Source organism: Oreochromis niloticus, linkage group LG8 (assembly GCF_001858045.2).
Source record: "Oreochromis niloticus isolate F11D_XX linkage group LG8, O_niloticus_UMD_NMBU, whole genome shotgun sequence".
Classification (NCBI taxonomy): Eukaryota; Metazoa; Chordata; class Actinopteri; order Cichliformes; family Cichlidae; genus Oreochromis; species Oreochromis niloticus.
This window is the reverse complement of record NC_031973.2, coordinates 20,047,176-20,063,734: the sequence shown is the minus strand read 5'-3', so window position 1 is coordinate 20,063,734 and position 16,559 is coordinate 20,047,176. Positions and strand designations below refer to the sequence as shown.

The following is a 16,559-nucleotide window of genomic DNA, read 5'->3' as shown; positions in this document are numbered from 1 at the left end:
ATGTTACTGTGCATTTTTTTTTATTGTAATGAAATTGTTTTTAATAACTTTTGTAATTCATTCATGTCACGTCTCCAAACAGAGGCAGAATAAATATTTAATGTCTTTATTGTAGAAATGCTGAGGATTCAACTAATTAGAAAAAAAAATCAAATATTCAGAAACACTTACACAATGAATGACAAATTTTCATTTTAAAACTCTTCCTTCTTTAACATAAAAGCTTACAAATAAATTACAAAAAAAATTGCATGTGTTCTTTTGCATAGGCAAGTAAGGAATCTTGTGTTTTTGTGTATACAATAAATATGCAAGAGTTGGTAGGCAGACAAAACATGAGGAGCAAATTTGTTCAGATGTTGTGCAGTACACAAAAAACACTGATGTTCACATTGAGGTTGGTATTGTGCCAGCTACAGTAAGTCAGGCTTCACTTTCGGCGTTCAGTCGTCAAACACGGCTAATCTTTTTGCTTCAGCTCCATAGTAGACAGGGACTTTTCCGGCTTTCTTGCCTTCCTGTACATGTAGGCCGTAAGGACGGTGGCCACCAAGAGCAGCACGCCGAGGGCCAACAGGATCCACTGGCCGGCTATGGCAGCCGACCTGTTCACATTTAAACCCAGGAAATCCACAGTTTTAGCTTCACCTGTTGAAGATTCACCTGTTGGGGATACAAACATGTTGAAATGGTTGTTTTTCACTCAGCAATTAAAACATAAAGGGTAGGTGTGCAGTCATTTTCAGATGGCTTCTTGTTGTGCTTATTTTTGAAAGCTATAGAGAAGAAACATTTCCATCTGCAGTGATCAGTAAAAGCTGCTTTAACAAGGCCCAGCAGTAGCTATCAAAAGCTGAATAGTGGATGTTCCAATACTCAAACTCATTATGTAAATCTCACACAGAAAACAATGAAAGGCAGCTAAAAGAAAAAAAAGAAAAATGCATTTTTAAATGTTTCCTTTGTATTTTCAAGAGCTATTCCTCTTCATACCAACAGGTGGCGCAAGCTGATATGTCTTAATTGGAAAACTGCTGTTGTTGTTCTGTAACTATGCATATGTGTATCAACATTTCTGTGTCAGTACTAGTTTCACATAACAATAATGAAAAAGGTCAAATGTGAGGCCCAGTCTAATACTTTTAAAAAGCATTAAAAATGTCCATACTAATTAATTTAGTTTTCCATCTAGTTATTGGTTTCATAATTTAATCTCTTCAATAACAGATGTGTTCACTTTTCTCCACTATCCCTACCAGGGCCTTTCTTTGGCTTTCTTGGTAATGTTTTCATCAATTTAGTCAGAGCATGTGCATTGTAATACAAAATGACTAGGAGATTAATTTCAGCTGCAGCAGAGGAGAAACACACACACACACAAAGACTTCCCCTGTGTGTTTCTTTTTTTTTTCAGAGTAGGTGTTCAGAAACTTTTGGCCTTGACTATGGAAAACGTATTAGCAAAGCTTTGATGAGTGAATGCATGTATATGTTTCTGTGAACATACTAAAAGGCTTCCAGTCGTAATCTGGCCATCCGCGAACATCATTGTTCTTGCTGTTCTCCTTCTCGAGCCATTCAATAAGAGGCTGGAAGTACTCCATGAGTGGCTGGGCACTCATTTTGGACTCGCCAGTGATCATAGCCATAGCCTCAGGCCAGGGCTTGCTGAAGCCCAGCTTCATTACATCACTGAAAACAGCAATAGAAAAGTTAGAGAGATGGTCAGAGAAGACTAGGATAACTAATAAGAATGTCTCGGATAAACAATTAAACTGCCAGTGCTGAAAGCAAAAAATAGCATACATATGAGCGGCTCCACTTGAGTGTGTGGAAGTGTGCGTACTAACCCTAAGAGCTTTCCAGCTTCTTTGGATTGGTAGATGTCACAGGTGTATAAAGGTCCATTATGCTTGGCAGCATTACACAGAGCTTTGTGGAACTGAAACTGGATGACGAAGCTGACAAAATACCTGATTGAAGATGATAAAAAAAAGTCAGCACTATGCTCAGTGTACAGTGGTGCTACTGCACAAGAGTAAGATCATGTTGTGTTCCAAAGCATATTTATCTTATCAATCATGATGAGGTGATATTGAATCATTTATCACTTATCGGTGATAAAATATCACGTCTTTGTTCTTGAGAATCAGAAAACCTTACCTGACGTAGGGAACGTTAGCAGGGATGTGGAACTTTGCACCTGGGTCAAAGTCCTCCTCAGTGCGTGTTACAGGTGGGCACAACCCCTGGTACTTCAATCTGCAATACAAAGAAAAGAGACATGCATGCTTGTTATAATTACTTAGGGAATCAGCATCTATAAATGCAATAAATGCATTTCTGTGATATAAACTTTACCTGAGGTTCCACCATTCTTTATTGTACTCGGTGTGCGGGATGCGTCCATCAAACACCTTCCACCTCCACTGGTCCATTAGGTAGCCGAAAGGTAGGAAGGCAATCTTGTCAAGTGCCATGCTCATCAGGAAGTTGATGTCACTCTCTAAATGAGGCGTTTATAAATGCCAAAATCATATGCTGTAATACAGCAACATGAATTCGAAGATTTTGCTTTTGTGGCAAACGTCACTCACCATAGTTGTTCTCAACCTTGTCCAGGAGGCCGATGCTCTGCAGATGTTTGGGTGTTGACACAGACAAGGCAAGCACATCTCCGATGGCCTCGTGAAAGCCGGGGTTGGCTCCGTCACGGAAGGACACGGGCTGGTCCTTGTACTGCAGGAAATACTGAATGTGGCCCATCTCGTGGTGCACGGTGATCAGGTCATCCATAGTGACAACAGTGCACTGCTTGATCCTGGAGAAGCAAACAAAGAAATCATTAGAGCAAATTATGCAAATGATGTTTCAAAGACAAACTCATGATTCCACCTCACACAAAAAATATTAATAATAGACATAATAAACATATATAGTTGACATGTTCTGCTAAAAAATATACAAAGTGATACAAAAATACCCTTTTACTTGGCCCTGCCTATCTTTGCCTTCTCAGAGCCAATAGTTTGTCTTTGAGGTCAAACTGTGGCAGCCCAACAGGAAAGAGACATATAATTTCATTACCAGCCTTCTTCAGGGAGTGCCTTTGTTAACTATCATATAAAGATTCTGAGATTTGACTGATATTCTGTAAGATTTTGGTAAGGCTTCCAGGCTGCTACGTGTCTCTTGATTCTAGCTTGAAGGGAAAAAAAGTTAGGCTCAACCTGAAGTCTTTTCGGTTATAGAAGTCCCACGCAGAGGCGTGGCACACCACCTGGCGTCCATCAGACGGCTTCTCCAGCATAGATTTGCTCCAGAATTCCGGCGGCATTGGCTCCAAACCCAGAGAGGTGAAAAATTTGTCAGATTCCTGAAACATTCTGATGGCATCCCATCCCTGAGTGAGAGAAATGAGAAAGACTGTAAGAAAAGATGCTTGCATATGTTTTCTGCATGCTTCCTTGGATTTTGATGTGTGCAGTAATGGCTTTAAAGCAACAGCTGGTTCATGCATCGATTCACCTGCTGCACCATGGCTGGGGTGGCGTCAACCTGTGTGGCGTCTGGATAGGGCATGACCAAATCCATTATGCCAGACCACGTCTGTGCCCACATGTTGCCTGAAAAAGAGAAAAAACAGCACTCATGTTCCATATTTTTAGTCTTAAGAAGTCAGGGAGAAGGTCATCGACTGTGCCAGTGTTTAACCAAGTGAGATTTGGGACTGTGAGTCGCTCCAATCCCTGACCATGTGGAACTGTCACACACAATCTCACGCTTGATGCCCCTGAAAGCAAATTAAATCTTGCCTAAATCCAAACGCTTCTACAGTCAACGACAGAATATGAAGGGGCCACGCTCAGACATAAAAGGAGAGTTTTGTCTATAGTGTTAGAATACTTGGGATTCCAAAGTGAAACGCTGGCTGAAAAGTGGTTCTGTCCTGTGACCTGAAGTCTGAAGTCAGTATAGAGTCTCGAGTGCAGTCAAATCGCGTTACTTACCAAGTAAATGAGCAGGAATAGGCCCCTTTAGGTTGATATGGTTGGAGCCATACTTATTATATAGACCCCTTCGAACATAAGCATGCAAGTTCAGATAGAGTGGCTCCAGCTCCTTCCACAGAGTCTCCAGATCTTCTTCAAAGGTAGGCGTTTCATACAGGGAACGCCAGAAAGCTCCATTATCAGAGTGACCTACAGAGAATGCCAGAGAGAAATACCTTAATAGTAATCAGAGGAATACTTTAAACATCATCATGTAAAGTGTTTTAATTTGGAGAAGTGATTTATTTCATACTACTGGGGTGGCAGAAAAAGGCTGCTGTTTATTTGAGAGTAAAACATTCACCTAGCATGTTGCATAATCCAACAATTTTTAGTAAATAATTAACAGTATATGTAGTTCAAATCTGCTGACTGTATAGCAGATATCTTTTTATTAGGTCATCAATTTCTAAACACTGACAAACAATGTGTAATCATAAACTCTTTGTACCATAAAATATGTGTTTTTATTGCTATATAACGTCAGCTGCCTGGCGTGATAATATATCCTGCTGTGTCACTGCAAAATGGAAAAATCTCTTTGATAAAATACCTGACAGGACAATTTTTTAAAAAGACACATTTTTAAAAAAAAATTTCCAGACTTTCTTAGGTAAAGAAAAAGAAAAACCTTGGGTGTGATGAAGCTTAGGACTCTGGCTGAGGATAAGTGTGGTGTAACAAATGATTTAACTCCTGGTCTTGATAAAATGTGAATCTGTGTGCGACAGTTTAACTGCAAATCCTTATATGTCCTCATTGTTTAAATATACAAGCAGCCAAATCCCGTATGTGTACACACAGCTCTGTCACTTTGGAGATACTGTATATGTACACACACACTTTGTTAGACACACTTGTTCAGCTGCTCATTAATGCAAGCGCTTAATCACATCAGCCAGTCATATGCCAGCAGTTCATAAAGACATGATCAAGACGACCTGTTCAAGTTTAAACAGAGCATCTAAATGAGGAAGAGAGGTGATATGAGTGAGTTTTGAATGTTGTAGTCTTTATGAAACTGCTGACCTACTGGATATTTCTCACACAACCATCTCTGGGTTTTATAGAGAATGAACCAAAAAAGAGAAAATCCAGTGAGCGGCAGTTCTCTGGGTGAAATGCCTCTCTGAGGAAAGTTTCCAGCACTTTGTTGAATCTCTGCCAAGGAGGCAGTTCTGAATGCAAAAGGGTCGAACTCAGAACATAACAAAGTATCTGGTGAGTATAAATATGATGGACTGACTAAAGCAGTTCCTTGACTCCACTTATTTATACTAACCACTCTTTGACTGCCATGCATCTGAAAAAAATCAGTTCTATAACTGCTGTCTCCATCAAGGCCAAGCTTTTTAAAGTTTTCCAGCAGGACAGACTGATGAAGAATCTCACAGTAGGTGTAAAATTACATTTTAATGTCATACCATTTAGTGTGGCAGCCTTGTTGGCCAGTTCAACATATCTCTTATAATCCTGACGGAGTACTTTGCCAGCAGCATCTCTCCATCCTTTCCAGGCAAATAGCAGCTCATCGTAATCCCTGGACTCTGCCATGATCTTCTGGAGATCTGAAACAGATTTTAAAATATTTCATCATGCGAACTTTGCCTACTGTATACTCTCTAAGGCAGTGTGATAATAATTGCACTATTTAGCATTATCACGTGTATCAGCTACCAAAAGCCATTATTTATCTGAAAGTCAATCTGCAGCATTTTTTCCGTAGTCATACCTGGATCCAGAGGGAGGCATTCATTATTCTCTCTGCAGACCTCAGCCACACTGTACTTGGTCTCCATGTTGGACAGGAGTGTATTGTACTAAAAAGGCAAAGAAACTACTTTTGATCCCAATGAAATTATCAGCAGGTTGTGACATTTACTAAATGTATATGATACATGGCAGCTTGTTTTTACACGCGCCAAGACCTGAGTTGGCTAATACCTCATCAGATAAATGCATTTCTTTGAGTATAGAGTAGGGTTATTTGGACCTTTCTAAAACAATGCCAACATATTCACATTGGTGCAAGTGGGTTCAAAACAAAGAGACATTCCTTTAAATATATTTAATATACAGGCTGATTGTGGTAGCTTATATTCTGCCTCCCTTTTTCATATGCATTGTTGTTGGGGAACACTTAAAGGTGTTTTAAACGTCGAGAACAGCTATGAATACTCTCACACATTTCAGGAATTTAGGTATTTCCTGCACACCTCTTCCAGTTCTGCTGAGGGGAGCGCAGCCCTCTCGATGTCACTGAGTTTTTTAATGATGCGTTTGACCGAGCCATCTTGGAAGTCAGTGGTGTCGTACTGACGGGCCTGCAGTCCATACTTCAAGGTGTGTGCTGACATCTCCAGGTTCTTTTCAAGCTAGAGAAGAATAATGAATAGCATTTTTTTAATATTAAACAATTTTTTATTATATGCCAATGAAAGCAGGATGGATGGATGGATGGATGGACAGACAGATCAACAAATGGATGGACAGATGGATGGATGGATGGATGGATGGATGGACCAGTGTATAGGTAATTAGAATCATGCACACATGCATTTATTAGTGACACATCAACTCAATCAGTTATTGATTCATTGACACAGTTTGATCAAGAAAATTAATTTTATTGATTCAGCGAAACCATGAGCAGAGCTGACGTTGAAAATGGTTAAGGTGATCTCCTTTGAGCTGGTTGGTCAGTGGGCCTCACCATTGCCTGCTTATTGGCTTCATTGATGTCGGTGTTGTACTTCCAGGAGGCCTCAGTGTATGCATACCATACCACCTCAGCTGTACTGTTGTACTCTTCCAGAAGCTTCTGTGCATCAAGCTCATCTGTGTTCTTGTCTGTGTAAACAGGAAAAAACAAAGTCAGCTAAAAATAAGTCACCTAAGTAATGTTTCGTATCTGAGTAAAGCTGCAACTTGTGAATGACATTTATAAGATGTAAATAATCTTCGTCCTCAATCTCCTAACTTACCAATATCCTCTGGGTAGCCTTCAGGCATAGGTGGTACCCAGTTGAAGTCTGGCCATCCCAACGTCTCATTAACATTTTGCTTCTTCAACCAGTCAATAATAGGCTCAAAGTACTTCATGAGGGAGCTGGCGTTTAATTTATCAGTGCCTATAGCATCCTGGAGCACAACTGGCCAGCTTTCAGATGAGCCGGCCTGAAGGACTTTCCTGGAGGGATAAGAGTGAAATTGCATTGCATCTTTATTTTTTTTCCCCATAAGCCATTAATTATAATCCTGGTATTTAACTTGAAGGTATAATCAGCTCACTTTAAAATGGCTCCCGCCTCTGCAGACCGGTAGATGTCACATGTGTGCAAGGGACCTGTGTGCCTGGCTGCTTCGCAAAGTTTTTCATGAAACTGGAACTGAAGGATGAAGCTGACAAAATATCTGCAGGGCGAAAAAGAAAAGCTTTAACTTTTGCAAATGAAGGTCGTATACTGCCCAAGGTATAAAAAAATTTAAATTACAGTTACAGTTACAGTTCTATGTAACTCTTGTATGTGTTTGAGGCCACATATATGCAAGCTCTGCAATCTTTTTCTGTTAAAGTAACTCAGCCTTTGATTTTTATTTCCAACTCCTAAATGAAACCAGATGGAGTCAGAGGATTTTCTCATACCACCCCAGCTTCTGCTACATTTCCTGCTATTGTAGGCCTGTAGTATTGTTTTAAAACCGCAATGCAGTGCCTCACACAATACCATACTTTTCAGCTTGTCAGGCATCGTTGCATGTTCACTGCCTTAACTTCAGCCACAGAGTTACCCTTCACACAATACCTATTATTAAGGCACTAATACAGTACTGTGCAAAGTCTGCACACATGGAAATGCAGTACACAAGGCAAAAACATAGTTTGTGTGATTCGAACGATGAAAGTCAATATTTAGTATGATCGTCTTTATTCTTCAACACAGCCTGAACTCTCCTAGAGAAGCTTTCTTGTAATTTCTTTAAGAAGTCTTCAGGAATAGTTCTCCAAACTTCTTCTTGCGAGACCTTCAAAGCTCCTTTTTGGATGTTGGCTGCCTTTTGTTCTGTTCTCCGTAAAGATGATCCTACTCTGCTTCAATAATGTTCATGTCCGGACTCTGGGGAGGCCGATCCATGGCTGATCTTGTTCCATGTTGTGTTTTTTTTCTATCCAGGTACGCTTTTACTGTACTGGCAGTGTGTTTGGGTTCACTGTCATGCTGAAAATTTAACTCAGTGCAAATCTATAACATAATATTACATGGTGGATTAAAGATTTCATAATTCCAATAATACTGACAAGATCTCCTTCACCACTGGCTGAAATCCAGCCCCAAACCATGACAGAGCCTCTATCGTGCTTTACAGATGGCTGTAGACACCCATCCCTTGAGTTAGGTGAGTTGTGTTTTTTTACGATTAAATAATTTATAGATGAATGTTAAGTGGTTAAACAAACAAACAAAAAACGTTTAAATTCCTCTTAAATGATCAGCTACAGGGACTGGACCACAAAAACAGCCAGTGTCTCAAAAAATTTGAAAGATTTCTACTCAAGACCATTTTTTAAGAAGATCATTTATTAAGAAGTCCGGCTCCTTAAGCTGGGCAGACGCTGTGCGATTTTTTCAGTCGCGCGATTCAGCTCCTGCTCAAACTGTACGATTGACTCGCAGGGGTTACAAGTTCATAGGTCACGATGCAGGGTCTCACACTATACGGCCTGATGCTCTGATGCGACCTGAGTGCTCACACTGTGCGTCCATAAAAATTAAGGTTATAAGAGAAAATCTGTCGCTCGCTCTGCCTCTCTGTCTCTCACTCACACAGACACGCACATCACCACCATCAACTTTGCTAAATTTCTAATGAAAAACATTGATCAGGCAGCTGTGACTGAGCAGCAATGTAAATCCAACTATTTTCACGGTTGTTGTGGTCGTGATAATTTTGTGAGGCCACATCGAAAAGGCTCGGATGAGATTTCCAAAGTCCTACAAGTACCTCCATCGCTTGTGTCCAGATCACACGCTGCACAGCCGTGCTGCTCTGTCTTTTCACCGACGTTTATGTGTTCGCGGGTGCGCAGTGTGAGCGGCTGTGGTGACACCCTCCCGACCAAGCGATTGATGATCGGGAGCTGGTCGTGAGGTGTTAATCGCTTCTCGTTACCCCACGTATACTACACGATGCACGACGCACGATGAACGCCAAACTCGGGCCGATCACCAAAACGGTCGCACGACTCAAAAATCGGCTCAAAATGGGCCAAAAATCGCACAGTGTAAGCCCAGCATTAGAGGCAAAATATAAAGAAATAAAGGGTGGCTCAAGACTTTTGCACAGTACCTATACACACTCCTGACAGTCTCCATTTTAAGGGATTTAAAGTTTAAAGCATTTTGTCTTTATTGCACTATCCAGGTATGCTTTTAGTAGCGTACAGTGTGCAGTAGTGCTTGTATGAACACCACATTAATCAGGTTCCTGGGACTGTCCTGAAAATATCAATAATCCAATCGATCGTCTCCATCACAGGATGCTTACCTGATGTACGGCGTGTTCCCAGGGATGTGGTATTTTGCCCCAGCATCAAAGTGCTCCTCTGTACGCCTGGTGGGTGGGCAGATGCCTTGATATTTTGTTCTGTTAAAAGAAATAAGAGACAGATTAATCTAGCCAGCCAATAAATCTGAGACATCTGCTCTAATAATTACCAGTTTGTCACATGTCAGTCATTGGAATTCTTTTCTCCTACTGGTAATCGTTTCCCTCCAAGATGAATAAAGCACTAACTTTCTTGAGTCTATGCTAGTTCTCCAGCACCCAAAGATGCCTTTTGTTACTCGACTATAGGTTTATCAAGAAAACCTTTCTGTCAAAACATATTTCACAAACAATTATTTTAACTTGTACAACAGTTTCTATGCATAACCTCCTACCTGAGATACCACCAGTCAGCATTGTAACGCTCCGGAGGGGTCTTTCCACTAAACACATCCCATCTCCAGAGGTCGATAAGGTAGCCAAAGGGAAGGAAGGCTATCTTCTCCAGAGCCATTTTTAGCAGGTAGTTGGTGTCAGTTTCTAGAGAAACACAAAGCGTCATTTAGTAAAACCAGACAAACAAACAAATAGGATAAGAAAGATATTGATATAAGAATTCATCTCAGTTGTCTGAGTGTATAAAAATCGGGATTTTATTACACTTCTGGTATTAGAATCTTGGGGATAAATTACACAGTGTTGCAGTGTTGAGCTTCTAAAAGATGCCCTTATACGGAAGCCTTCTTAGTTATGGTACTGAAGCCCACCAGAAGGGATGTTGGTGGTATGGAAAGGTTTTATTTCTGTGTTCATGCTATTACCGATGTCAGATGTCACAGATTCCAGAAGATTAATGGTTTCCAGATGCTTGGGCGTAGAAACGGAAAGGGACAAAACATCACCGATAGCCTCGTGAAAACCAGGGTTGGCTCCGCGGCGGAAGCCCACAGGCTTGTCCTTGTACTGCAGGTAGTACTGAATATGTCCCATCTCATGGTGTACAGTGAAGAGCTGTTCCATCGTGACTGTGGTGCACTGCTTAATTCTTAAATAGGGAATGCAATGTGAATAGAATTGCTTTTTATGTTTTATTAGCAATGAAAAATATGTGAAGCACAACTAAAATTCATTTTACCTGAAGTCCTTGCGATTGTAAAAGTCCCAGGCAGACGCGTGGCACACCACCTCTCGACCCTGAGGCTTAACCAGCATGGATCCCTCCCAGAACTCCTCAGGCATCCTCTCCAAACCCAGAGAGGTGAAGAACTCCTCGGCCACACGAAACATGTGTGTGGCGTTATAGCCCTGCGAAGTGGAAACAATCAGACTCGTCGCAATTAATGCTGTTTGACAAAATTATTATAATTGCAGTGAAAGCTTGATGATCTGGAAGAACCAGAGAATGTTCTTTCCCCTCCTCCTTTAACCTAATCTAGTTCCATAAAAGCTTCCCGTCCTACTTACTTGTCTGACCATTTCATCAGTCACATCAATGTTAGGTTTGTCAGGAAATGGGATCATCATATCATAAATGTTGTTCCAGGTCTGGGCCCACATATTTCCTGGGGGTGAGGAGGAAAACACACTTAAGCAACAGTTCTAACTTACTTTGTTGTGGACCACTCACAGGCACTGTAGGAAATGCCTGCTGCAGCATGTTTATGCACAGCAGTGAGATAAGAGCATTATACTACTCCCATGGTGTGCCTGCATCCTAATTCTCTGAGCTCATATTGGCCATGGCATATGTGTTTACTACACATGATTTTAAAAGTTTATGTTATGGAAATTAATGTTAAAAATAAATAAATGGTAATAAATTACAAATTAAAGACCACCCTGCCCTTTCTCATTTTTTGCTATATTTTTTGGCCGACCGACTCCTGAGTAATGCATGCATGTACGTGTAGCTCATATTGGATGGATACTACATGCATTTTACCTAGCAAGTGAGCAGGGATAGGTCCTTTAAGGTTGATGTACTTGGGGCCATACTGGTTGTAGAGCTGGCGGCGAACAAAGGCGTGCAGATTCAGGTAGAGGGGCTCAATGGTCTTGTAGATTTCTTCCAAGTCCTGCCTAAAGGTTTCAGTCTCATACCAAGAGCGCCAGTCATCTCCAGTGTCCTGAAATCCTGAACAGGGCAAAAATGTTAATGTGGTCATTTCTACTCATGTGTCCTCATTCTGCTTTGCTTCTTTTTCACTCCATTAGGAACCTCCTGCTCGATATCAACAGCTAACAAGGAGTACTTACCATCAGCTCGCGAGGCTTTGTTGCTGAGCTCCACAAAGCTCGGATAGTAGTTTTTGAGTGGCACACCTGACGCATTGTGCCAGCCCTCCCAGGCATACAGCAGCGTCTTGTAGCTCCTGGAGCTAGCCATGATCTCTGTGAGCTCTTTAAAACAGAAATGCAAAAAGATGTGGAAAACGTGTCACAATCAGGAAGATGCTAATCCGGTGCATTACACTCAAAAGCTTCAGGTTTTCCTGAACACATGGTGATGTGCTGGTGCTCACGTTATCACAGCAGGAAGACTTGTGATAACTCTGTGTTATTTTGACAATTACTTAAACCAACAATTTTCTTCAAAATCCCAGAGAGAGGAAATGAAGGTTAGGAATAGGGGAAAGTTGAGCCGCACAGAAAATGGCAGGGAAAAGCGATACCTGGAAGTCTTTGTTATGATAGAGACAGTAGTGTTTCTGTGAGGGGATGTGTCATCCAGTAACCCAAGACGGATGATTTCCAAGATTAAGAAACCAATAACGAGTATAGGGACTGCACCTTAATGAACGCATTTACTTATACAAACAAAAAAAATGTAGCAGAACTGATTGGTTGTGAGCTCTTGCCTCACTGTTACTTTATGAAGTTTTTGCCAGCAAAGCACAAAAGACTATTGTTCACAATTAACACTGTTGAAGTTAAAAGCTACCCATGTGTTTTTTCTGTAGATTTTCCATTAACATAACCACAGCACTTCCCCTGGAGGCCTCCCTGAAGTGAATATCCCCATCCTGCTACTTTTAAAAGCTGATAAGATCTTAATGACTTAAAAGTGTTTTCTTCCCCAGGCAGTGTTGACTTGTTCATATTCTTTAACACTGCCTTGTTTTGACTTGAACATCCTAAAAAATTCTTGCATCATATCATTTGTGCAGTTTGACCTTCAAACTGAGCATTTATTATAGCGTACTCACCAGGTTCCAGACTCCAGCTGATGTTTGGCTGTGGGTGCACCTTAGATGTCGAATAAATATTGTCCATGGTGCTCAGAATGGTGTTATACTGTAGAGAATTTTTTTAAAAGATACAAAAGAGTTTAGCAGTGTCACAAACATGGTTACCGAGTCGTCAAATATCTGACAGACAAACCTTCTCTCTTTCTTCCGGGAGAAGGTTGGCAGCACCGAGTAGCTTGATCTTTTCCATCAGTTTTTTGTCTTTAGGGTCAGGAAGGGTGTCGAGAACTCCAGAAGAGAAGACCTGCTTAGCCTTCATCCCCCATGCCTCCACGAATGCCTGTTCTTCAAGAGATGCACTTACCTAAAGACAAAACAAGGTAGACGTAAATGATACGGCTACTAAATATTTTAAACAGTGCATTGATAGGTCTCTCAAGAGGTAGCAATAAATAATAATTATCAAAAATGTTTATGGCATGTGTTTTATTAAACCATGAAAAAGCCAAAGGTGCAGGGTCATTCTTTTTTTTCCTTCTTTTTTTTTGTAAATATTTGAATTATTGATAAGTGAACACTTGAGAAAACTCAGACTTGGTGAAAGTCTCTGTTGAGCTGTACTGTAGGAACTAGCTGTTGGCACAAAGTCATACGGGGTTGGACTCTTATTATCAGCTTGTTATAACACATGCCAGTTTTTTGTGAAGACTGTCATCCTCCAGAAAATGAAAGGACGGATCAGTTTTACAAGCTGCTATTATAGACCAGAGTGCACTTTCAAACCAATGTAACTGCCAGCATCCATGTAAAACATATCTTATGCAACGCGGGTGTCTTTCTTCATCTTGCATCATGAGTCTGCAATTAATTTTTCCGTGGACCCACACGAGAAACTGGGACTGTTGTGGAGGACCGCACCAACTCAGTAGGACTGAGTCCGGCGTATCCGTGTGGCCCTCCACAACAGTCCCAGTTTCTCGTGTGGGTCTTCGGAAAACAATGTATTGCCCAAGCAGCACAGCTACAGTGGCATACTGAAAGACGCAGTCAAAGTACTAAGCCTGACCCAAAAAGTGACTCCCACATAAAATAAATAAATATTTATGTTTACAATCTATTAAAAATAAATAATTAAATTTAAAAATAAGAGCAATAGCTTACATTTAGTCTCCCTTAAGGAATCATGCAGATTTCTTGAAATTTGCTGGATGGCTGAACATGGAGTTTGATGCAAGGATTTAAGCTAATCTTTGTCATTTCTACTTTTTCATCTAATGTCATCATTTTTTCCAGTTCTTTAACCATTTGTTTTACCAGCCTTTGTCTTTGTCCCGTAACTGTGTAACTGGAATATGTGGGTTTATTGATAGCTGTAACAATACATCTTCCCTGTGGTGGCAATAAAGAGCTCTACCTATCTACTGAGCAAGTGCTGAAGAGTGAAATAACCCTTGCTCAAGGATAACATCTCTAAAAAAAAAAAAAAAAATACTATAGCTACTCAAGTCCACATGCTTATCTGCGGCTCCATTAAGTGTCAAGAGCTTCTTTTTGTAGCAATCATGAACACATAGGTCACGAACAATAAGTCTCAGAAGAATGAATGCACTCAAGGCCGCTGTGCCGTTCAACACTGATTTGCTCCTCTATAAAACGTGCATCTTATATGCACCTCTGACTTTTTTTGTAAAGAATTCCTTTAATGGTGTTGCAGCCTTTTATTATTTGTAGTATGTGTAGAGAAAACCAGACTACCTTCTACAAGTATCAAAAAAATTACAAAATAATTGCACACGCATATTGACGCAACCATTATTTGCGCCACACACATGCTGAAAGAACAGTAGCTTCTCACAAGTAATGTTTCCACTGTAAGCCTTTCTTATCTGCTTCTTTAGGAGCCTTCCCTAAAATAACAGGCTGCGGGAGAAGGGAAAAAACAAAGAAACGGTGCGGCTGAGAAGCATTAACTCTGACCTTTGTGCTCTACCTCTCAATCTCTATTTTTCTCAATCATTTTCTCTCAGCAAGCTTGCACTCAATTTCTGCTACATTTATATATTTTCTATTAGTAATAAATCTGTTTACAAATTTATATTCAATTTTACCTTTTGGAATGAGCTGTCTCACCTATTATTAGCATTTAGACTGATTACAGAAATACAGTCTTTACATTTCAGTTTTTTAAAGATATTTTAAAACATCTGCATCTCAAAAAACACTAATGTTGAAGAAAAAGTTATGCAGCGTTTTCTATAATATGAACACATACAAGTAGCACTGAAAAAAGAAGAAGCTCTGTATGTTTGCAATGAAATGGATGCCAAAGCGTCAGGTCTGATTTTGACATCTGCTGGTATTTCACTTTGTTTCCTATTGGATCCTCTCCACGTACAAAAGTTTAATTTGCAGTGACAATCACCTTTGCCTTCCTTGAATCTACAAGCAAAGTGTGTTTGTGCACATATTTGCTTTTTGTGAACGATCAGTGTGCAAATATGACTTATCAAAATATTTAACTGCACAAGATTTGCTGAGCAGTCCATATCGCAAAATGTCTCTGTCAAGCTGACTGGCTGCCAGATTAGACGGAGTTCTATGCTCGGATTCACTTTGATCCTTCTTTAAAAAAACTCAGACGCAGCATGTCATATGCTGCTTGTCTTTCACCTTCCATCACAAAAGCAGGCTGCGGAACAAAACACTTTCTGTAGATTGACCCTGTTCAAGGAGTTCGGTGTGGGACACCTGTTGTGTGTGTGTGTGTGTGTCAGGGAAGTAGTGTTCAAAGCCTAGATAGTTTACCAAATTCCTGTTTCGACAGCTGTCCAACAGGACTTGGATGTTTGACTATTTCATGGGCGTGCGTCTTTTCCACACCTCAGCAGCTTTGTTGGTTTCTGTCTCCAGCCTCACTGTACTTTTCTGCTGCCTTACTGGCTTGTCCCTAAGCTTTTAATGCAACTGTTTCTCAGACCTGTGGTAACATGCAGTTTTAGAACATTAGCAATCTGATATTAACGTATCGCAGCTTCCTTCTAAGAAAACACATTTTGAAATTGCTTTAAAAAGGCATTTTACTGGCTGCAAATATTGCCACAACGGGCTATAAAGACTACTGGTGTGTGCAAAACTACATTTAGTAGAGGGTGCTGCCATGAGGACAAAATACTTCAAGCAGAAGAATCATAAAGCAAACAGTTACTCGAGAAAAAAGGCCAACATAAGAGCAGGCGAGACCCATTAGAATTATATTTTAAAGACATTCACACCACAGGCATTCAGATCTCATTTATTTTCCAGTAAAGCGCAAGCAGAGTTGGCTGCGTTGGGAGGAAACTGAGCATGCAATGCTGGAGAGAGATGAATAGTAGTAATCTCCAAGTCAAGCAGAGCTGAGTTCCCCAGAAAACTGCATTTCTGGTGACAAGATGCTAGTACTGACAAGAGTGATGTACAGTGGACAATGAAATATCAGCATGAGAGAAAAAGTTGCCCACCAAGTTGTCTTGTGAGCTCGAGACTGCAGATGTCTTACCTGAAGCTTTGAGTTGTGGTCTGTTATGTTGGTGTTGTAGTTCCAGCTGGCAGAGACACTGTGGAAAAACACCTCCTCGGCGGTGCTGTTGTAGTCACTGAGGAACCTTTGTGCATCACTGATGGTGTCTGAATATTCCCCAGGCAGCCAGCTTTCTGGCAGAGCCTCAGATAGCCCAAAGACTGGCAGCAGCAGCAGTACTGACCACAGAAACCTGTCCAAACCAGTACCCAT

General features: G+C 40.7%; 1 protein-coding gene across 1 annotated transcript; it reads right to left on the bottom strand.

Annotated features, from left to right (window-relative positions):
* Positions 1-92: 92 nt before the first annotated feature.
* Positions 93-16,559, bottom strand: ace (angiotensin I converting enzyme (peptidyl-dipeptidase A) 1). Its single transcript, XM_003438745.5, has 25 exons — positions 16,326-16,559; positions 12,981-13,151; positions 12,806-12,893; positions 11,856-11,999; positions 11,542-11,733; positions 11,064-11,161; positions 10,735-10,904; positions 10,421-10,644; positions 9,995-10,139; positions 9,600-9,698; positions 7,344-7,466; positions 7,037-7,242; positions 6,766-6,902; positions 6,269-6,427; positions 5,785-5,872; positions 5,477-5,620; positions 4,011-4,202; positions 3,529-3,626; positions 3,231-3,403; positions 2,598-2,821; positions 2,362-2,506; positions 2,164-2,262; positions 1,851-1,973; positions 1,508-1,692; positions 93-663 (listed from the first exon to the last, which is right to left on the bottom strand). The coding sequence occupies exons 1-25, from the start codon at positions 16,557-16,559 to the stop codon at positions 461-463; spliced, it is 3,864 nt and encodes a 1,287-aa protein (XP_003438793.1). The 3' UTR covers positions 93-460.

Bases quoted from the DNA above. Each gene is read 5' to 3' on its own strand.
- ace (XM_003438745.5), bottom strand. From the start codon at position 16,559: ATGGGTACTGGTTTGGACAGGTTTCTGTGGTCAGTACTGCTGCTGCTG. The intron at 3,627-4,010 runs GTAAGTAACGCG...TCTCTTTTTCAG, and splicing joins TATTCCTGCTCATTTACTTG to GCAACATGTGGGCACAGACG. The intron at 2,507-2,597 runs GTGAGTGACGTT...CGCCTCATTTAG, and splicing joins CAAGGTTGAGAACAACTATG to AGAGTGACATCAACTTCCTG.